The sequence below is a fragment of the Narcine bancroftii genome, chromosome 7, assembly GCF_036971445.1.
Source record: "Narcine bancroftii isolate sNarBan1 chromosome 7, sNarBan1.hap1, whole genome shotgun sequence".
NCBI classification, from domain to species: Eukaryota; Metazoa; Chordata; class Chondrichthyes; order Torpediniformes; family Narcinidae; genus Narcine; species Narcine bancroftii.
The window spans coordinates 207,566,421-207,590,125 of record NC_091475.1 but is presented as its reverse complement, the minus strand read 5'-3'; the positions used below and the strand labels follow the sequence as shown (position 1 = coordinate 207,590,125).

Sequence of the window (23,705 nt, the reverse complement as noted above, 5' to 3'; positions counted from 1 at the left end):
GCTTGTAAATCCTGTCTTTTCGGATCTTCTACAACAGCTTGGCCACCTTTGAAGTAAGACTCATTGGTTCTTGAACAGGAGAGCAACATTTGCAACCCTCCAATTCTCAAGTACTTTTGTCCCTTGTGACGATATGAAAATCCTTAGCCAGCGGCTCATCAATCTCATTTGCTTCCCCCAGTAGCCATGGGTAAACCTTGTCTGGTCCTGGTAATTTATCTAACTTCTTAATGTCAATGTGCCTGAGTTTGTCCCAAGATCATTTTACAATTGCCAAGGTCGTTTTCTCTGGTGAATATTGAAGTAAGTATTTATTAAGGACTGCTGCTATTTCCTCCAACTCTAGGCACATGTTTACACTAATATCCCTGATGGTTCCTATCCTTGCACGACTCATCCTCTTAGACCATAAGATTCAGAAACCAAATTAGGTGATTTACTATCTGTTTCAAAACATTCTCCTGCTTTCTCCCCATAACCCTTGATTCCCTTCCTGATCAAGATTCCTCTTCATCTCTGTCATAAAGGGATATTTTTGTATTCTGGTGCTATGCCCTCTGGTGCCAGACTCCCCCACCAGATGAAACATTCTCTCCACATCCACTCTCTCCAGGCCTTTCAGTATTCAGTAGGTTTCAGTGAGATCTCATCCTTCTAAACTCCAATGAGTACAATCCCAGTGCCATCAAAAGCTCCTGGTATGAAAACCCATTCTCTCTGAGGATCACCCTTGTAAACCTCTTCTGGATCCTTTCCAATGTCAACACATCCTTCCTTAGCATTGGACAACCTTAATCGTTTGAAGATCATCGCATTGTTGTTTTTTCTCATGGAAGTTGGAGCCAAAAAAAGCTCACAATATTCCAAGTGTGGTCTGACCAATGCTTTATAAAGCCTCAACATCTCATTCCTTTTATATTCCATCCCTCTCAAAATGAATGCTTGCATTCTATTCATCTTCCTTACCACCAATTCCACATGCAAGTTAACCATTAAGGAGACTTGCATGAGGACTGCCAAGTCTCTCTGGGTCTCTGATTTCTGAACTCATTTTCTGTTTTGGAATATAGTCTACACCTTTATTCTTTCCACCCAAGTACATGATCATACACTTCACTACACTCTACTCCTCTGCCATTACCTTGCCCAGTCTCCTAACCTAAGTCTTTCTGCAGACTCAGTGCTTCCTCCACATTACTTGCCCATCCTCCAATCTTTGTATTGCCTGCAAACTGGGCCATAAAGCCAACTAATTCATTATCGAAATCATTAACAGAAAATGTGAAAAGATGCGGAATACCATTGATCACCAACGGCCAAACAGAAAAGGCCCCTTTTATCCCCACTTTCTGCCTCCTGTCAGCCAATCTTCTATTCGGGCTAGTATCTTTCCCAAATTACCTTGGGCTCTCAACTTGACCAACAGCCTAATGTCAAGGGCCTCTGGTAAACTGCACCCACTGGGTATTCTTTATCCATCCTTCCTGTTATTTTCTCAAAGAATTCTGACCGGTTTCTGAGGCAAGATTTCCCCTTCAGGAAAACTTGCTGACTTCAACCTATTTTACCGGGTGCCTCCAAGTACTCTGAAACTTCATCCTTAATAATAGATTTGAATATCTTGCCAACCACTGAAGTCAAGCTAATCAGCTGCTAATTTCCTGTCTTTTGCCTTCTTCCTTTCTTAAAGAGTGGAGTGACATTTCCAATCCACTGGACCCATTTCAGAATTTAGTGATTCCTGAAAGATTACCACCAACGCCTCCACAGTTTCTTCAGCTACCTTCTGTCAAAACCCTGGGGTGTGGTTCATCTGGTCCAGGTGATTTATCCACTATCATAACTTTCAACTTTCCCAGCACTATCTCAGCATCCCATTCTCCCATTTCCCACCACCCCCCTTCACCTGCCTGTCCTTTTGGTATACCGTACGCCCTTAGATGTTCAACACCCAGCTGTGATTTCAGCCACGACTCTGTGGCGCCCATGTTGTGTTGAGTTGTGTTGCAAGATCATCTTTATCCTTGTACTGTATGCATCTAAATACAACACTAACACTCCTTTATTCCTCGTCCTTTTCAATTTTGTCTCCATCCTACCACAAGTTAAATTGTTATCCTTCTGTCTGGAATTTTGCCATAATAACTGCCAATTCCCTCTTCACAATCTCAACTACATCCTGTATCCACTTGTATATCATCTGCTCTATCACTGTTTCCCATCCCTTTGCCAAACTGGTTTATACTCTCCCCAACAGCTCTAGCACATCTGCCTGTCAGGATATTGGTTCCCCCTAAAGTTCCAGCATAACCTATCCTTTTTTTTTAAAACAGGTTGTGCCTGTTAAAAAATGATCCCAATGATCCATAAATCTGAAACCTTTCCCTTCTGCACCCATTTTTCTGCCACTCTTTCATCTGCAATGGAACATATAGAACATTACAACTTGTTACAAGCCGTTCATCCCATGACGTTGTGCTGACCAATGTAAACCTACACAATGTAAACTTTCCCTACCTTATCTATAACCCTTTTTCTTGCAATATCATCCTATTTTTACCTTCACTGACGCTTGGCACAGGCAGCAACCACGAGATGACTCCTCTTGAGGTTCTGTCTTTCAGCCTCAACCCAATATCGACCGTAATATCTGGCTGCTCACCCTGCCCCTTTCAGAATACCTTGGGCCTAATCCAAGTAATCTGGGAGGCAATAAATCATACTTTGCATTCACAGAATTAAATTAAATTTTTAATTAAAAAAATTTTTTTTTTTTTTTTAAACAGCTCAGTAACAGGCCATTTCGGCCCAAAAGTCCGTGCCACCCAAGTTACACCCAATTAATCTACACCCCCAATACATTTCAAATCTGCTCCCCTAACTATTGAATCCCCTTTCACAAACACTCTCCTTTTCTCCCTCCTTCTCTTCCGAGCCACAGGGCCAGGCTCAGTGGTAGAGACCGGTCACTGCGGCTTACTCGTGGTAGGTCATTATCTAACAGTATCAAAAGTGGCACACGTTATTGAGGGAAACAGCCATCACTTTTCAGCATTGATAAAACCAAGGGCACTCAGTCGGCAATTTGTGACAAAACGCTAAATAAATCAGTTGCCAAACAGTTCATGGCTGGAATGCTTGAAATAATGAGCAGGAATCACTTTTTGAGCCCTTGGGTAACCACTATGGATTATTGATGTGCAATTTCCACAGGTTCCAACAGTTTAAATGACCATAGATAAGTTTTGCTGACTTCGTATATATGGTGTACTGTTTTGAAATGAGGCATTTGTTTGTCTTGATTGACAGCCTGAAGTAAGCACTTGGGTATGAATGCACATTTTCACAGGAATAGTTTAACTTTCTCCTATTTATAATTCTGCAGACAATATTAAGGACCTGAGCTGCTCTCAATGACAAAATAAAAAAGGCAGAGTAAAAGCTTGAATTTGATATTTTGACATTAGGACATGCAGCGCAGTAACAGGCCTTTCCAGCCATGTGCCTGCACCACCCAAATACCCCAATTAGCCTGCAACCCCCGTACATTTTGAAGGGTATGTTTCTTCCTGGCCACGATGGTTTTCATTTTAGCAGTCACGATTGATCACTGAATTCAGCAAACTTTATTTATGCTGGAGTGCAGCATGCACGTCAGCGAAATATTGTTACAGTGGTCCTATCAAAAAGAAGAGGATCCAATCTGCCGTGAATGGTATCCACCTACATTAATGAGATGGACTCCTGTTTTGGTGAAGCTCGCTATCTGAGAAATGTTCTCCATCGGAGAATTAAAGAAAATTTTATCATTTGCATTCAATGGCACTATTTCATGACTGAACAAAATTAGATTTTAAAAATATTTGTAGCACGGTAGAAGCCAATTCCAGCCATTTAGACCTGTGCTGCCCCTAATTGCTTCCAAATTAACTTGCTGTCTACCTCTGTACTTATTGGAGGGTGGGTGGGGGAAGCTGGAACACATGGCAGACACGGGATTAACATACCAACTCCTTACAGACAGTGCTGGATTCTAACTCAGGGCGGTGGTGCTGTAATCATGTCACACTAACCATGCTATATTAATAACTAAATATTATACCATTATAATGTGCAAATTCTCATGTGTCTGGCATTCATACAGAGCATAGTGTTTTCGTAGCCTCTTTTATTATGCCTTGTCGTAACTCGAAATTGCCTCTATAGTTGGAAGCAAGCAGAGTGGATTGATTTTGGTTTGGAAACCAATACAGAGTACCTTCCAATAATCCACAATTCAAAATGTGACAGGAATATTTTCATGGAAAAAAAAGCCTTGCCACAATACCTTTGAATAGCAAATCTTGAAAGAAAAACTGAATACCTTCACTATTCAATTTAGTTTAGCCTGACATGGCAATGTCATGCCAGGATTTGACCCGTTCAGCACAAGTCATCAGTTATGTGCAAGCTAAGTCGGATAATAGTCACTTGTGAGAGAGCAAGGCTTATCCTTTATTCACCCAAGCAGGACAAGCTTGAGGGTAAAACAGCTTCATCTTCTCCTAGTTTACTTCCTCTTTCCCCATCCTCTCCCATAAACAAAACCCAGTGAATTAACCTCCAATCTCTGTAATTTGTGTGCAAACTTGGAACAAAATGAGAATTGAAGCCAGAATTTGCAATTTGGCAGAACTCCATGCCCATTGCAGAGCTTGGTTGTTTTGATTGTAATACACGCAAACAGCAGCCTCAAGCAACTGGCAACAAAAAAAATCCCAGAAAATAAACAAGTAAAAAATACAGAAGTTTAAAATTGGTATGCCTTGCCTTTAGTTCGCCACTCAAGCAACTGGAAAATTCCTTGTCTGGCATCTTCTCCTCCCATAGGTGTGGGATACTGGGGATTTTACTGTATTTTGGGATCAAAATCGGAAAACAGGCTAATGTGGATCGTTGTTACCTTTCATCAGAACTGGGAAAAGTGACAAAGGAAACAAGTTCGAAGTTGCAGAGAAAGTTGAGAGGGATGGAGAAAACGAATATGACAGGACAGATATCAGGAAAGTGAGTGATTGTGGTAGCTGAAAAAGGCTGATACAAATGTGTGTGGAAGTGGTTGCAAATAGATAGTAGCAATTGAAATCACAGATATCAGCCGGGAAGAGGAGAATAAAATATTTACTGCATTGATGTTATGTAAGTACATAAGAAATCGGAGCAAGTGTAGGCCATCCAGCCCTTCAAGCCTGCTCTGGCGTTCAATGAGATCATGGCTCATCATTGACTCTTCTCCATCTATCCGCCTTTTCCCCCATAATCTCTTAATTCCCTTACAATGTAAAAATCTATCCATTCTTGTCTTAAATATATTTACTGAGGTATCCTCCACTGCTTCAGTGGGCAGTGAATTCAACAGATTCACCACCCTCTGAGAAAAGCATTTCCTCCTCATCTCTGCCCTAAATCTTGAGGCTATGCCCCCTAGTTCTGCACCCCCCCCCTTAGTTCTGGTCTCCCCTACCAATGGAAATAACTTGCCTACCTCTATCTGTGCCTTGCATAATTTTATATAAGATCCCCTCTCATAAAGTCCCAGATGATTTAATCTCACCTCATAGGCCCATCTCTTCATTCCTGGAATCAACCTGGTGAACCTCCTCTGTACTGCCTCCAAACCCAGTTCATACTTTCTCAAGTAAGGAGATCAGAACTACACACAGTACTCCAGATTCGGCCTCACCAGTACCATGTGTAAAGGTTAAAACCTTGTGTTTTTGATTGGTAGTTAATTATGTGCCTATCCTACTCGTGGTAGGTCATTATCTAACAGTATCAAAAGTGGCACACGTTATTTAAGAAAAAGTATTGTTTGTAGTGTTACCATAGTGACTATGACATCATATGTCATAATATCCAAGCAGACCAAGAGTTTGCATCTCATTCTTTGAAGAACTATGAAGGGGATGTAAGCTCACGATACTTCTCTTTGAATTCATCTTATTTTGTCTTAATTTCGTCAGTTTCTTCTTCTATCTGTTTAAAGTTGAATATCGTTATATCATTTATACAGGATGCTTTGTTTACTCATCGTAATGAAAAACTCAATATGAAGCTATGCAAAATGTTTATCTGTTTTATCAATGAATTAAAGCTACTTAAAGCTGCATCGACAAAGTTTGGTTTATTGGATTAATAAGATAGTAATTTGGAATATCGTCGCTCACATTTCCTTGAAGACGACACGTTTTGAAATTTGGAAATATTAGAACTTGGAAAGTGTCACCTTTACCATGTGCAGTTGCAGTTTAACTTCTCTGCTCTTAAATTCAATCATTCTAGCAATGAGGGCCAATATTCCATTTACTTTCTTGACAGCCTGCTACACCTGCAGACCCAACCTTTTGTTGTTTTTAATCTTCTAGTTGTTTTAGATTTTATTCACCATCTTCACTTTATACCTCCTCCTCCTCCTCCATGTTTTCATTTTTCCTTGCAACATATGCCATAGATAACCCATTTGATTTTGCATTCATGTCACCATCCAAAGGAAACCCATTTTCCCATAAAATAGTCCCTCACATGTGCCCATTAATAACCCCTCCACAACTCCTATTCTGACTCTCGGGGACAGTCTCATTAGGCAGATAACCCGACAAGACAACCAGCCCAGCTTGAACATGGGAAGGAAGTAGAGCAAACCCATGCAGTCATAGTGATAGCATGTTAACTCCACGCAGACAACACTTGTGATGAAAATAGAACCAGGTCACTGCCTGTACAACTGGACAACCACATACTTCACACCCAATAATATAATAATTTGATACCTTAATGAAGGGCTCAAGCCTGAAACATTGTTTATCTTTATCTTTTTGCTATATAAAGTACACCGTTTGACCTGCTGAGTTTCTCCAGCTTTGTTTTTATCACACTCCATAATGTTCATTTTTACAATTAAAGACATATAATTTAATCAATGCTCTCTCAGGTATTTTGAAACTCCTTTGAATGCTCTTTTCACTTGTACAATGCAATAGTTAAGTTTTGAAGTTGAAGTAGATTAAGTTTTGGAGTTGGACAGTCTTGGATTGCCCACCAGTTTGGTGCCCCTGCTTTTTTTTTTCATTTGGAGTCAGGGGGCAAATTGGCAGGACTTTCCTTGTGTTTTGTCCTCCATCAAAATGATCAACCTGCCACTCCTCTCACTATTAAGAGGGAGGAATGAACCTCCAGCATATCTGTCCAATGACCAATGGCAGGGAAGCAGCTGAGAGTGATGCTGAGGTAGGTCCTGTCCTTGCCCTTTGGCCTGCTAAACGAATAATTAGCAATTGGAGAAGGTATAGGTTCTGAATATGGTACTTAAAGAACTTAAAATATTTTATCCCATTTGTGTGCAAAGTTTCATCATCAACAGCTTTGTGGTTTTTAGGTTTCTTAAATCTAATAATGTGTTATTTTGTTCAGGTACGAATGCTTCAAACACAAGAACACACGCAACTACCTTCTAGCTTTTATTCTGGTACTATTCAGTGGGCTAGTGACCATAGTAAGTTAATATTCTTATTTGTTTTAAATTGCTTTCTGTGCAGGCATTCACTTTAATACTGCTTGATTATAGACCAGTGGTTCTCAACCTTTTCCTTCCCACACCACTTTCAGTATTCCCCATGTTATCGGTGCTCTGTGATTAGTAAGGGATAACTTAAGGAGGGATATGAGTGGAAAAGGAAGGTTGAGAATCACTGCTCGAGACCCAATTGTTACTGAAATCTTTTGCTTGATAAAAATTGTCGTTTGCCCATTTCCTTTGGAGTTCTGAAACGGTGCACATAACGAGTCCATGAGGTACGATTAAAACAGTGGTTTTCAATCTTTTTCTTTCCACCTACATCCCACCTTAAGCAAATCCCTTACTAATCACAGAGCCCTGATGACTTAGGGAATACTAAAAGTGGTATGTGAGTGGAAAGAAAAATGATTGAGAACCACTGTTTTTGAGAAAAGTCCCTGAGATTCCAGCTTGTGGCCATTGGGCTTTGCATAGAATCTGAATTTGTATAAATTAAATATCTCTTGGCACTTTTACCAATTTAGCATGTTGTTGCTTTCACTGAGAAACAGAGTGATGTCAAGTAGCACTAAAGGCAGTGAGAGAGAAGCTAATGATAAGATACTTTATTTAAAGGTCTGCTTTCCCCTTCTTTTGCCTTGTGGTTGAAAAAATGCATTTATGTGAAGTATTTTCACAACCGTAGCCATTTTGTCACAAGGGAAGGCAGTAGAAAATTGAGAGTACCACAGTCTTTCATAACATATATGGGATAAATCGTGAGGTTATCTGTTTCATTACTGATTGTTGAGGAATAAATATTGGGCAAATTGGTGAATTTAAAATAGTACCGTAGTCCGTTTAACAGTGAAAACAAGGCCTCAGTGCAACCTAATCTGAAAGCTAATCTCTGGTAGTGTCTCACTTAGGAGAATGATTTTGTATTGTGTTAAAGTCATTGGAGTGTAATTTGAATCATCAAGATTCTGAATTTGAAGTGAGAATGGATCCAATTGATGCACAACTGACAAATAGGTGCAGTGCTTCCTCTAGATACAACACAATCCCTTTGGATTTTGAGCTATTGCCTGCAAGGAGAATGAGGGCAACTATGAAGGCAGTCTTCCTTGATAATAAATATCACAGCTGTGCTCAGGCAGGACAGACCAGAGGGCCCGTCTACTTAGGCTATATAGTTGGAGCTGATGCATGGGAAAAGTGTGACCACACTCACGGGTTGTGGTATAGACCGCCCAATAATTAACGAAAATTGGAGGAGCGAATCTGTAGAGGTTGTGATAGGTAGAGATCTTAATTTTCCACATATTGTCTAGGATTCCCACTATAAAAGGGCTGTATTCAGGAAAGTTTTCTAAATCAATATATACAGGTACCAATTACTGAATCTGCTATTAGGGAATGAGACAGGAGAGGTGAGAGAAGTATGTGTAGGGGAACGTTTTGGGTCAAGTGATCATAATGCCATTAGTTTCAAGTTTATTCTGGTGAAGGATAGATCTGAGCCTCAGGTTGAGATTCTAACTTGGAGAAAGGCTGATTTAGAGGAAATGAGAAAGGATCTAGAATGTGTAGATTGGCATAAGTTATTTTCGGGCAAGGATGTGTGAGATTAGTGGAAGACCTTCATAGTTGACATTTTGAGAGTACAGAATTTGTATGTTCCTGTCAGGATTAAAGGAAAAGTTAGTAAGTATAGCGTTACGAGCCCAGTGGACTCCAAAAACCAGCAGCCATAGAAATTCACCAAGACAAGGATTATTTAAACAATTTCTTTACATTTTATTAATACATAATAATAAGATCAATATTTAACTTATTACTATTAACTTAACCCCCTTCTAATTCTAAGCGCATGTATATGCAATGTGTATGTGTTCAGGAAAGTTCTTTGTTTCACTGTCCAATTATTCACTTTTCACTTCTCTAACTTCATTGGTATCAGGCAATTTTCCACACTGTGCACAGAATTTAAGACTTATGATCATCACCAGGCTTTGGTACTTTAACTTAAATTACAGATAACCTCTTCTTCTAGGTTACCACGAAGAGTTTGTTTTATCCCCTATTTTAGGAGAAACACAATAACCAGTCACAGCCTCTGCAATTGACAACAGAGGTTTAGGCTGAAGTCGGAACTCAAAACCTGTCTTGAAATGGGGTCTTGTAGCAGGTCTGCAAACTTGCAGTCTTCAACACCAACTGCTGCAGTAAACTCTTTCTTGCTTGCTCTCTCTTTCTCTCTCTCTCTCTCTCTCTCTCTCTCTCTCTCTCTCTCTCTCTCTCTCTCTTCCCCCCCCTCCCCCCACCCCAAGAATGGCATGTTTTTTCCTCTCTGTTTGCAAAACTACATGACCCATCTTAGAACAGCAGACTTCAACCATAAATTTGGATCGCTGGCACTAGTTTAGCAATAAAAGATTAATCAGTTTCTGAGCCTGGACATCTGATCATAGATGATGTCCCTTTAAAGACAATTGTCTATTTCAAATATAACATCAGTCCATTTAACACCTACTTGTGAAGTCTTCACAGGCATTCTTCATGGCTTCTGTAAAGTCATGGCAGACATGGAGTCTACACTTAGGCATAGCTCTTGTACTTTAAATTAGATGTCTTTTGTGAAATGTTAATGTCTCTTGTAGAATGTAAACAAATACGTAAACCACCGCAATCTAACCTTACCCCTTAAGATATATTTTATTCCATAATCATATTAACTTATTCTGTAACAATAGGGAAACTTGGTTTTCAAGGGATATTGGGGACCTGGTTTGGAAGAAGATAGAGGTGTGTAGCAGGTATAAGCAACATGGAGGAAATGAGGTAATTGAGTATACAAAATACAAGAAAAACCCTCATGAAAGAAATCAGGAGGCTTTGGCAGACAATGTGACGGAAAATCCTAAGGGTTTCTACAAGTATATTAAGAGCAAAAAGGACAAAATTGGTCCCCTTGAAGATCAGAGTGATTGGTTTTGTATGGTGCCAAAAGAGATGGGGGAGGATCTTAAAAGTTTTTTTCCATCAGTAGTCACTCAGGTAACGAGCACAGCCGTGGGAAGTAAGAAAAACAAGCAGTGGGGTTATGGAACTAATATAGATTAAAGAGGAGGAACTGTTTGCTGTCTTAAGATAAAGCCCCAAGGCCTGAAAAGATATTTCCTCGGATTGAGGCTAGTATAGAACAGAGGCTCTGACAGAAATATTTAAAATGTCCTTAGCTGTGGGTAAGGAGGGTAGCTCGTGTTGTTCCATTGTTTAAAAAAGACTCTAAAAGTAACCCTCAAAATTATAGACCGGTGAGCCTGACATCAGTAGTGGCTAAATTAATGATGGTCTACATCAATGATCTAGATGATAATATGGTCAATTGGATCAACAAGTTTGCAGAGGACACTAAGATTGAAGGCATTGTGGACAGTGAGGGTTTTCAAAGCTTGCAGAGGGATCTGGACCAGCTGGGAAAATTCAGCTGAAAAATGGAAGATGGAATTTAATACAGATAAGTGTGAGGTGTTGCATTTTGGAAGTACACACCACGAAAAGGACATACACAGTAAATGGTAGGGCATTGAGGAGTGCAGTAGAACAGAGGGAGCTGGAAATACGGATACATAATTTCCTGAAAGTGACAACTTTCTGCACGCTGGACATCTGTCAAGAGGCTACCAATCACTCCCGTGGGCAGGAACTATGTCCATATCCCTCCCATCCATATCCCTCCATACCCCTCCCATCCATATCCCTCCATACCCCTCCCATCCATATCCCTCCATACCCCTCCCATCCATATCCCTCCATACCCCTCCCATCCATATCCCTCCATACCCCTCCCATCCATATCCCTCCATACCCCTCCCATCCATATCCCTCCATACCCCTCCCATCCATATCCCTCTATACCCCTCCCATCCATATCCCTTTCATCCATATCCCTCCATACCCCTCCCATCCATACCCCTCCCATTAATACCCCTCCCATCCATACCCCTCAAGATAGGGTTGTAAAGAATAGCTTTTGGCATATTGGTCTTCATAAATCAAAATATTGAGTACAGAAGTTGGGTTGTATTGGCAAAATTGTATAAGACATTGGTGAGGCCAAATTTGGAGTATTGTGTGCAATTTTGGTCACCGAACTAAAAGAAATATATTAATAAGATGGAAAGATATTAATAAGATAGGAAGAATGCAGAGAAGATTTACTAAGATGTTGCCCAGACGTCAGGAACTGAGTTACAGGGAGAGGTCAAACAGATTAGGACTTTATTCCCTAGACTGCAGAAGAATGAGGGAAGATTTGATAGAGCTATTTAAAATCATGAGGGGAGTAGACAGAGTAAATGTAGATCAGCTTTCCCCACTGAGAGTAGGTGAGATACAAACCAGAGGACATGGGTTAAGCGTGATAGGGGAAAAGTTTATGCAGAACATGAGGGGAAACTTTGTTACACAGAGAGTGGTGGGTGTGTGGAATGAGCGAGTGATGAATGCGGGCTCAATTTTATCACAAGAGGAATTTGGATGGGAGGGGTATGGAGGGATATGGATGGGAGGGGTATGGAGGGATATGGATGGGAGGGGAATGGAGGGATATGGATGGGAGGGGAATGGAGGGATATGGATGGGAGGGGAATGGAGGGATATGTATGGGAGGGGAATGGATGGATATGGATGGGAGGGGAATGGAGGGATATGGATGGGAGGAGAATGGAGGGGCCTGGACGGGAGGAGAATGGAGGGGCCTGGACGGGAGGGGCCTGGACAGGAGGGGCCTGGACAGGAGGGGCCTGGACGGGAGGGGCCTGGACGGGAGGGGCCTGGACATAGTTCCTGCCCACGGGAGGGGCCTGGACATAGTTCCTGCCCACGGGAGGGATCGATAGCCTCTTGACAGATGTCTTTTCAGTGGGCTGACATGCCCCTTCCTGCACTCTGCAACTTGATTTAATGAGCTTTTTTTGACATTCCTCTTACTTTCACCTTTGAAAGGAAATAGTTCAGGAATAAGAAGATGATAGAAACACTTTATTCCATTAAAACAATGAGGAATTTAATCTTCTACGTGGCAGGAGTTCTGAAATGCTGCACAGGCTGGTTGAAGGCTCACCTGTAAGCTTACAAATTGCCTTGCAAAGGTAGCTCTTGACTATTACCTGGTGGAAGAGTCAAAACACACAAATGTTGGAGGAACTCAGCTGGTCTTGCAGCATCCATTGGAGGTAAAGATATATTCCTGACATTTTGTGCCTGAGCCCTCCCTTGGAGAGACTTGGGCCTGAAATGTCGGGAATATATCTTTACCCCTGTGATAGTACAGATCTATCACCAATGTATATAGTGTATAGAGTTACTGTATCTAGACTGTGCTTACAGCGATTGGCTGAGAGCTAAGCCACGCCTACTGTCTGGGCCTTAAAGGGTTGTGTCCCTAGCCAGGTCGGATCATTTCGGACTGGTCGGCCACCTGTGAAGAGCTCCTGTCTTTTGCTAATAAAAGCCTTGGTTTGGATCAACAAGTCTTTGGTTCTTTCGACGAGCTCTACAACCTCTAATGGATGCTGCCAAACCAGCTGAGTTACTCTGAGCATTTCTGTGTTTTGACAACATTCACAGTGTATGCAGACTTTATTGTTTCACTCTAGGTTGAAGAGTGATTGGAGACATTTAATGATCAAATGATTATTATTAAAGACTTTCTGCCTTTTTTTCACTGTGTGCCAGTTACTTTGTTCTTGTTTTGAACAGGTATATCTGCAGTGGAAGGAGCCAGTGTTTCATCAGGTTAGTAATGCTAAAGATTATTATTTTGGGAAGGAGCCCTCCTGTACACACTCCTACCAAATGCAGAATGATACAATAATTACCTCATAAGTTAACAGTAAATGAATGTGATCGATGATGAAATTCCCAGAGGTCACCTGAAGATGTTGGGCATCTCATTCCTCCAGTTTGTACAACTCAAGAAATTCAGGGTTACTTCTTCCCGTTTTGCCATTCACACTATCTTTGGGCCTTTGGATGCCACCTCAGTTCCAGTTCTTTGGTTTGACACTTTGGATTCTCCTTGATCTCATGCACCACATTGTTCATCGAGCCTTTATGTTGCCGAATAATTCTCAGGTTGCAGTATGTTTCGAACATAAATCTGCTTAGCTTCAGGGTGAGATCTGGGGAAATTAAAGTACCTTTATTTGACAGGGTAGCATTAAAGGACATGTGTATGTATCTTATTAACATGCAACCCATTTGTGTTTGCTATAAAGGTGGAAATCTGACTTGTTACACTGTTCTTATTTCTTTTACTTTGCTAGGAGCTCCCACTAAAGTTCTGAATAGAACTAGGCAATAATGATTGCTTTCTAGATGTAAAGTTTTATGTCTGCATTTATAATTATGAATTTGCATGGAAATGAATCCAAGAGGAATGCACCATTCCCATAGTAATGTAGTGAATTTTTCTGGTGATTGCTCCTTTTGTAACAGTCTCCACTCTAATCATTGCTCCAAATCTCTATGCATATGGTCCAATAAGTGTGTTGAAAGCATCCATTCTGACTGGCCTTCACTGAAGGCATCTTAGAATGTTACCATTTGAAATCACATGAAGAAAAGCATTTGTAGGGGATAAATTCTTAAAATGTCACCAAATGCAGCAGTGTCTAACAGCAGCTGATTGTAGCTTTTCAAGATGATTTTGACAGAATTCTGAGTCAATCCATCAAATTTTCTGCCACTTTTATGTCCATATGGCTACCATCTTATGTTTAAAAAAAAGGTGGTGTGGATTTCACATTGAGACACAATTGTGTGTTCCTGAAAATCAAAGCATTTTGTAATTGGACAATTAGTTCTGATTATTTCAGTGTGAAATTCGTATTTTACTTGTGATTAAAACCACTTGTTGAATCTGTAGGCACTTCATGAAGATGAAAAATGAGGAATTATTCTAACTGGTTAAAAGCAACACAAGTCTTGATGAGGTACTATTCATGCAGTTGAACTTTGTCAATGCCAAATCTTTCCTCCTGAGTAAATGGTCTGATTTCTCCCAACTGAATGAGATTTGAAAATGCCATTACTTGACAAAGTTTTATATTGAATTGGAATTTCTGATTGAGAAATAGGAAAAGGCATAACATAATGGCTTATTAATTTGGAGGTGGTTTCTTAATAGTTTCTTAATAGGTAGTTTCTTGATGTGAAACCTGGATGCCTGAAGTAGAACTAATTTCAATCTCCAGCATTCTGTTATCCTGCTTCCTGAATCATGAGATATATGCATCTGTTCCACGACTCAGCTGTAACGCAGTATGAAATCTTGGACCCCACCTATCGCATTCTAACGAGGTATTACTATATTATGCCAGCTAGAATCCCTGTGCTCTGTGACATCTCTTGGTGTACTAACTAATTGCATCAGTTTGCATGCTAATTACTTTGTCAGTTCTTTCTTATGATGGAAATTGAAATTGGATCCCACTCATTGAGAATATCCCATTCAAAAATGTTCTCATTGAAGCAGTGGATGGGTAATCTATAAATTACCAATGCCATGTATGTTAGTGGCCAACTGCAAATTAAACAAAATGAACAGTTCAAGATATATCTCATAATGTTCTTCTGGCCCAATCAGAAGTTTTGATAGCACTGAATTTTCATCTTTGGAACGGGGACAAAAAAAAACATACTCAGCTTCTAAACTTGGAAAGTTTCATTAGGCTTTTGTTACCTTGTCGGTATGACTTGTCAGAGCTAAGCATTTAAAGTTTTCAGGAAGGGAAAATCTGACCTTGTGTTGATTCCGCTGTCTTTCATCAGCCAAATAATAATAAGGCAATACCAGTGGTTAAAGAGAAAACTCTGGAGGAACTCAGCCGGTCTTTTCAGTGTCTACAGGAGACAAAAATATATTGCTGATGTTTTGGGCCTGAGCCTTTCCTCAAGGAATTGTTAGAATAAGCCAGAAGCAGGAAATCTCAGAAAGTCTCAGAATTCAAATAATGGGTAGGAATCTAGACCAACAGAAGGCGTTAATTGGATGTGATAAGGGAGGAAGTAAGAATTTATCATGTTTGTGCAAAAGGAGATGGAATGGAAAGTCAGATAGGGAAATGAGCTGGGGGAAGAGTGGGAGGAGGTTTAACAAAAGCCAGAGAAGTCGATATTAATGTGATTTGGTTGGAGGGTTCCCAGTCAGAAGAGGTGCTGTTCCTTCAGTTTACGTGGGGTCTCAGCCTGGCAGTACACATAGACAGACATGTCAGAAAGGGAATGGGATGGAGAATTGAAATGGGTGGCCACTGGGAAACCCATGTTATTGCAGCGGACAGAGCCAAGGTGCTCAACAAAGTGATCTCCCAGTCTGCGTCCAGTCTCTCCGACGTAGGGTAGACCACAATGGGAGCACTGATGCAGTAGATGACCCCTGACAATTCACAAGTGAAATGTTGCTTCACTTGGAAGGAGTGGTGAGGGAGAAGGTGTGGGGAAAGGCAACAAGGGTAGAAGAAGAAGGGTGGAATTTCTTACAAGTGAAGCAACATGGCACTTTTGAATTTTCAGGGGTCATCTACTACATTCAGTGCTCCTGTTGTTGTCTCTTCTTCCTTGGAGAGACTGGGCGCAGACTGGGAGATCACTTTGTTGAGCTTCTCTGTCCATTGCAATAGTGTGGATCTCGCAGTGGCCATCTTTTTCAATTCCCTGTCCTGTACCCTTGCTGACATCTCTGTCGGTGGTCTCATGTACTGCCAGACTGAGACCACCCACAAATTGGAAGAACAACATCTCATCTTCCGTCTGGGGACCCTTCAACTGGATGGCATTAACATCTACTTTTCAGGTTTCTATTGAAACAACCCCTCCCCCCATCTTTGTGCTCTCTCTCTCTCTCTCTCTGTTCCCTTTTTCCGCTGTCTCCTTTCACAGATCCAAAATCAATTCTCACCTTTCCTCTCATCAGTTCCAATTAGCACCTTTTGTCTGTTGGTCTGGACGACTCCTCCTCCCATTCTTCGCCCTTTCTCTCCCCAGTCTATATTCAGATGCCTGCCTTTTTGCTTATGCCTTTAAGAAGGGCTCAGAACCAAAACATTAATAATATATCTTTAGCTTCTATGGATGCTGCAGGACCAGCTGAGTTCCTCCAGCATTTCTGTGGGTTTTGACTTGACTTGATTTTCAAGAGCGTCTCCCTACAGTTTAGTTGGTCTAGTGTAGTATTGAGAAACTCTTGGATTGATCTCAACTAGGATGGTGAAAAAGATAACTAAGATTTTTTTAATGATTTCTACAAAAGAAGTTGATCAAGATTTCTTCTGGGAAATCTGTATGTGGGTGAGATTAGGATCATAGTTAGATAGGCCCCTCAGCCCAACACCCATACCTATCAAGTTGCCTACCTGCATTTGGCCCATATCCCTGTCTACACCACCAAGGACATGCTCTGTTCTCACTGCTGCCAGCAGGAAAGGGGTATAGGTGCCACAAGACTCATACTACCAGGTTCAGGAACAGTTGCTACTCCTCTTCCATCAAACTCGTAAACAACGAACACTATCAGAGATCACTTAAGGACTCTTCGTTTTCACATTATTCATTATTGAACATTTCTTTTCTATATTTCACAGTCTGTTTGTTTATGTTTCTATTTTGTAGACGCTTTTTTAAAATGACTACAGGTTTCTTACACTACCGATAAGTAGAAATTCTAGCTAGCCTGTAGTCAAAAGAATCTCAGGGTTGTATGTACTGTGACAATAAATCTGAACTTTGAACCTGTCTAAATGTGCAAGATTCTAGAGATATTGTTGTCACTCTATAAACTCTGCTTGGACCACAGACTGTAGTGTTCACTTTTGGTTGCCTCATTATTAGGAAGGATGTGGAAGATTTAGAGAATGTGCAGAGGAAATTTACCACGTTGCCTGGTTTGAAGAACATGTGAAGAAAGGTTGAACGAGCTAAAGCTTTGCTCTTTGGAGCAATGGAGGAAGAGGTCACCGCTCAGGTTGATAGGATAATTAAGAAGCCCGTGGGATGCTGGGCTTCATTAATAGGAGGATTGAGTTCAGGAGTTGCCACTCTACAAATCTCTGGTAAGACAACACTTAAGATTATTGTGTTCAGTTCTGGTTAGCTCATTATAAGAAGGGTGTGGAAGCTATGGAGAGGGTGCAGAGATTTACCAGGATGTTGCCTGGATTGGAAAGCAAATCTTATGAGGCAAGGTTAGCGGAGCTGGGATTTTTCTCTTTGGAGTGTAGAAGGATGAGAGATGGAGGTCTACAAGAGTGAGAGGCATAGATAGGGTGGACAGCCAGCACCTGTTTACCAGAGCCGGAATAGCAAACACCAGAGAATGTGTGTAGAAGTTAAGGGAGAGAGGTTTAGGGGAGACATCAGGGGGAAGTTTTGTTTTTAACACAGATATGTGGGTGCCTGGAATGCCTTGCCAGGGATGGTGGTGGAGGCTGAAACATTAGGGTCTTTTAAGAGACTTAGACAGGCACGTGGGTGAAATAAAATTAGAGGGTTACAGGCAGGGGTGCAGGGCTACTGGAGATCACCAGAGTGCCACTCTGGCACCTCAGGGGGTAGCTCCAGCACCTGATGTGGCCAGTCTGGGCCCCTAACGATGCAGCTCTGGTGCCTCCTTGTCACTGGTTTTAGTTATGTCCGGAACTTAAAAATTTAGCGCTGCACCCCTTATTACAGGGTAGGGTGGGTTTATTATTTTTTTTAAAGGAATATATGGGTCAGCACATTGAGGGCTGAAGGGCCTTGTACTGTTCTAAGAGAAACAACTTAATGGAGGTGTATAATTAAGAGGCACAGATAGGGTGGACAGCCAACACTTTTTTTCCCCAGAGTGGCAATATCCAATACCTGACAACGTCGATTTAAGGTGAGTAGAGGAAAGTTAGGGGAGAAGTCTGAGGTAAGATTTTTTTTTACATAGAGTAGTGAGTGACTGGAATGCATTACCATATAACCATATACGGAGCGGAAACAGGCCATGTTGGCCTTTCGAGTCCGCACCGGTTCACTGATTTTGTCCACCCTCTTCAGGCATTAGTGATTTTAAGTGTATAAAGGAGACATTAAAAAAATTCTTAGGTAGGCACACGGATGTTAGAGAAATGGAGGATTTTGTGTTGTGAAGGAGGAAAAGGTTAATTGATATTGAGTAGGTTTATAATCAATTGGCGCAACATCAGGGGTCAAAGGGCCTGTGCTGTACAGTTCTAGGTTCTTGAAGTAATGACAGAGAATCTGCAGCCAGTGGCACATGAGCACTGTACAAGAGGACATAAAATGTAGTGAATGGGAACAGTGACGTGAGCATGAAAGCTTAATGCAGCAGGTGGCAGGGAAATTAGTGGAACCGTGAGCAGGAGCGGGCTGAGCTCATAACCCTCAGGTGCTGCCACTGCTCAGTATGACGGTGATTGATGTTCTGCTATTGACCTGGAGAGACTGTGGTCTTTACGATAGAAAGTCCAGAATTCAGTTACAGAAATGGATGTTGAGTTCCAATGAGTGCAGCTTCTCCACCAGCCTGTAATCCAGATGAATGGCTAATCATCTGCCAATACTCCCATGGCAACTAGAAAGTTGAAGATGCTATTGAATATGTCTCAAAAGTAGAAGCCAAAATCAGAAATGACCATGAAATTACTGAATCACTGCAAAAACTGTCTGCCTCACTCATGTTCCAAGTAAAAAGAAACTGGGCTTAGCTGAGGTAGTTTTAATGTCATTCCAGAACCATAGCAGTGTGGCTGGGTCTTCCACTGGCCCCTGAAAAGGCCTGGAAAGTTACTCTGTTCAAGGATCACAAGGGAAGCCTTTCAAAGAAATGAAGTGGACATCATCCCAGGAAGCCACATTGGTGTATCAATACTATAGAATGATTGGCTAATACTCTTCTTTGGCTTGGCTTCGCGGACGAAGATTTATGGAGGGGGTAAATGTCCACGTCAGCTGCAGGCTCGTTTGTGGCTGACAAGTCCAATGCGGGACAGGCAGACACGGTTGCAGGGGAAAATTGGTGGGTTGGGGTTGGGTGTTGGGTTTTTCCTCCTTTGTCTTTTGTCAGTGAGGTGGGCACTGCGGTCTTCTTCCAAGGAGGTTGCTGCCCGCCAAACTGTGAGGCGCCAAGATGCACGGTTTGAGGCGCGATCAGCCCACTGGCGGTGGATTGGCTAATACTGCAGTGTACAGAAATGAAACATAGAGTCTAAATGCCATTGTGACACTTGGAATGTAAAAAGACTGCACTTTTTTTCCGTGATTTTATTTTTGTGAATAAAGTTATTTTTTAGAAAGGGATTTTGCAAGTTTTGTGCAAGAATATGTTTTAAAAAAGGGAAACTAGCATTAAACTTTCATTAGTAATTCTAATTTACTTGTAATAAAAATTAAACTGGTGGTTTGCAGTTTTCATGCCAAGTTCTTTGTTTGAATCAACAATCAGGCTTCTGCCCAGCCACAGCATCAAAAGAACCCTTATCAGGGTTGTTGCTGGCACCCTATACAACAATGATTAAATGTCCCCTCTCAACTCCGATTTCAGGCATGAAATTGGAGCTGAGAACGGGTCACATCAAGGGAGCACATCATTCTCCTTCTGATTCTGATCCAACTGACTGGGAGTCCAGTCACCTACTTCTATCCTGATCGAACAAGTAACAGCCACAGGATCATCTGCAAAGTCTTCACTTTCTGATTCGTCACCATCACACCAAGCATCCACACATCCTCTCAGCAACATCCGAAAATACAACAGTTCCCTTGAACGTGCCAGCTTGTTTCTCTCTCATTTATTTTTTGCATTGTCCTCGAAACATCCATTTCCTCGAAATAAGAAGCTCAAAGCCACTGATGACTCAAATGTCTGACTTGTTCTGTGTAACTTAGTAATTGTGTGACAGTTGCTGAATTGCTATTTTGTTAATGTTTCCTCTCCAGTAAATCTCATTAAAGATGTCCTGGAGTTGTCTGGCACAGAAGCAGACCCTGCGGCCCGACAAGTATCTATCCACACCAGTCCTACATCTTCTATCCATTTACCTGTCCAACAACTTCCTCTGGCAGCTTGTTTCTTTTGCCACCACCCAATTGGAAAAGGTTTCCCCTCAGATCATTTTGAAATATTTCTCCTCTCACATAACTCATGCCATCTAGCTTTGGACTTGCTATCCATAGAAAAAGACTGTGCATATCTACCTATCCATGCTTTTTTTTTGAAGACTTTATTTAAAATTTTATAACATGAATACAATAAAGAATTACATTTAAAGAAAAATAGAAAAAAAATTTTTTAAAGGTATGATTACAATATTACATCAGAAAACTACACAAAATACCCCCCCCCCAGTTAATTGTAACACAATATTAATAGTCTAACTTAAAATTAGTCCAACCCTCCCCCCCAAAATAAAGAGTGAAGAGTTAATAAAATTGACAATATTATATATGGAAAAAAATACCCACTTACAAAAAAAGAGATAAAACAACCTAAAAAAAATTCTAACAACAACAAAAAAAATTGTCAATACTAAAATATCACACTTAAACATATATTTAAATCAAACTTAAATGCATATAATTAGCAAACAGAGTCCACTTTAACTTATAAAAAGACATCTTATCTTGAATTGAAAAAGATATTCTTTCCATAGTCAAACAAAATTTCATTTCCAAATACCACTTATCTTTCCAAGTAAGTACTATACATTTCTTAGCCACAACTAAAGCTAAATAAATAAATGAAATCTGATAATCCTCTAAACCTAAATAGATTAATGATTGCATGTTCCCTAATAAAAATATATCAGGATCTAATACAAGATGGATATTATATAAACTGTTAAAAACAGATTGAATACCTTTCCAAAACTGTTGCAATCGATCACAAAGCCAAACAGTATGGAAAAAAATATTGGCCGTCTGATCACATCGAAAACAAGAATCCAACTTACTAAAACCAATTTTTTTTAATTTCTCCGGCGTTAAATATAGCTGATGAATAATACCTATCCATGCCTGTCATTTTATAAAACTCAGTAAGATCACTCTTGTGAGAACAACTCCTGCTCGTTTTGTTTCTCCTTGCAGCTATAGTCCCCTATTCCAAACAACATCCTGATGAATCTCTTCTGTCCTCTGTCCAACACTACCACATTATTTTTATGGTGTGGTGACAGAACTGACATAACATTCCAAATGTTACCCGACCAACATTTTATATAATTGCAGCCTGTTGCCCTGAATATTTAGAACATGGAGCACTACAGCACAATACAGGCTCTTCGGCCCTCAATGTTGTGCTTCCCCATATATTCCTTCCAAAAACTAAGTACTAAACCTTCAAGCCTTGTAATCCTCTATTTTTTTTTCATTCATGTGTCTGTCTAAGAATCTCTTAAATTCCCCTTAATGTTTCAGCCTCCACCATCATCCCTGGCAAGGCGTTCCTTGCAACCACAACATTATATAAAACTTACCCCTGATGTCTTCCCTAAGCTTCCATCCCTTCACTTTGTAGAGATGTCCCCTGGTGTTTGCTATTCCTTTCCCGGGAAAAGGTGCTGGCAATCCACCCTGTCTATGCCTCTCTGAATTTTGTAGATCTCTATTGTCTCTTCTCATCCTTCTACAGTCCAAATAGAAAAGTCCTGCTAACCTTGCTTCATAAGACTTCCAATCCAAGTAATATCCTGGTAAATCTCCTCTACACCTCTCCACTGCTTTCACATCCTTTCTATAATGAAATGACCAAAATAGAACACCATATTCTAAGTGTGGTCTCACCAGAGATTTGTAGAGTTGCCACATTATCTTTTGACTCTTGAACTCAATCCCCCTATTAATGAAGCCAAACATCCCATAGGCCTTCTTAACTACCCTATACGGTAACCTAGAGAGATGTATAGATTTGGACCCCAAATTCCCTTTGTCTGTTTACATAATAAGTAACCGACCATTAACCTGGTACTTAACTTTATGGTTTGTCCTTCCAAAATACACCACCGCACACTTATCTGAATTGAATTCCATCTGTTACTTTTCCTCCCAACTCTGCATCCTCCCTATACCCTTTTGTAACCTACGACAATCTTCAGCACCAACCTCAACTCCTCCAACCTTTGTATCATTTGGAAACTTACTGACCCATCCTTCTGCCTCTTCATCCAGATCATTTATAAAAATCAAAAAGAGCAGGATTCTAGAACAGATCCCTGCAGAACTCTAGTAGTCACTGAACTCCAGGCAGAATACTTTCCTTCCACTACTTCTCTCTACTTTTTACATACAAGCCATTTTTTTTTATCCATATAGCCTAGGTTCCACTGATCCCATGCCTAATGACTTTCTGAACGAGTCTCTCATGGGGGACCTTGTCAAATGCCTTACTAAAATCCATTAATAACCACGTCTACTGACCTACGCTCGTCAATTTCATTTGATACCTCCTCAAAAAACTCAATTGGGCTCATGAGGAACGACCTTCCCTTCACAAAGCCATGCTGACTATCCTTGAGTAGACTGAACTTCTCCAAATACTCATAGATCCTATCCTCAAGAATCCTGTCCAATAGTTTGCACACCACTGATTTAAGACTCACCAGTCAATAGTTCCCAAGATTCTCCCTATTACCTTTTTTAAACAAGGGGACCATATTTGCCATTCTCCAATCCTCCAGCAACTCCCCTGTGACCAAAGAGGACTTTAAGGTCTTAGCCACGTCTCCAGCTATCTCTTCCCTCACTTCCCACAGCAACCTGGAGTATATTGTATCTGGTCTTACAGACATTTCAATCTTAATGTTTTTAAGAATATCTAACTCTTCCTCTTCCTTCATCTCAACATTCTCCAGCACACAAGCCTGTTCTATTCTGATCTCACCCGATCAAGGTCCTTCTCTCTTATGCACTTAAGCTAAGTATTCATTTAGAATCTCCCCAACCTCCTCTGGCTCCAGGCACATGTTGTGTCCTTTATCCTTTAGCGGACCCACCTTCATTCTCATGGTCCTTCTGTTATTCATATACACATAGGACGCTTTGAGGTTCTCCTTAATCCTACATGGTCTTCTCATGCCCTCTTTTAGGCCTTCCTGGCCTACCCATATACTTTTCA

General features: G+C 40.8%; 1 protein-coding gene across 1 annotated transcript in view; it reads left to right on the top strand.

The window, feature by feature from the left end:
• The window catches only part of acer3 (alkaline ceramidase 3), a 222,321-nt gene that overhangs the window by 104,098 nt on the left and 94,518 nt on the right, over window positions 1-23,705 (top strand). The window contains exons 6-7 of the mRNA XM_069892507.1: window positions 7,450-7,531; window positions 13,304-13,339. Coding sequence (XP_069748608.1) covers window positions 7,450-7,531; window positions 13,304-13,339 — 118 coding nt within the window. The remainder of the gene's footprint in view (window positions 1-7,449; window positions 7,532-13,303; window positions 13,340-23,705) is intronic.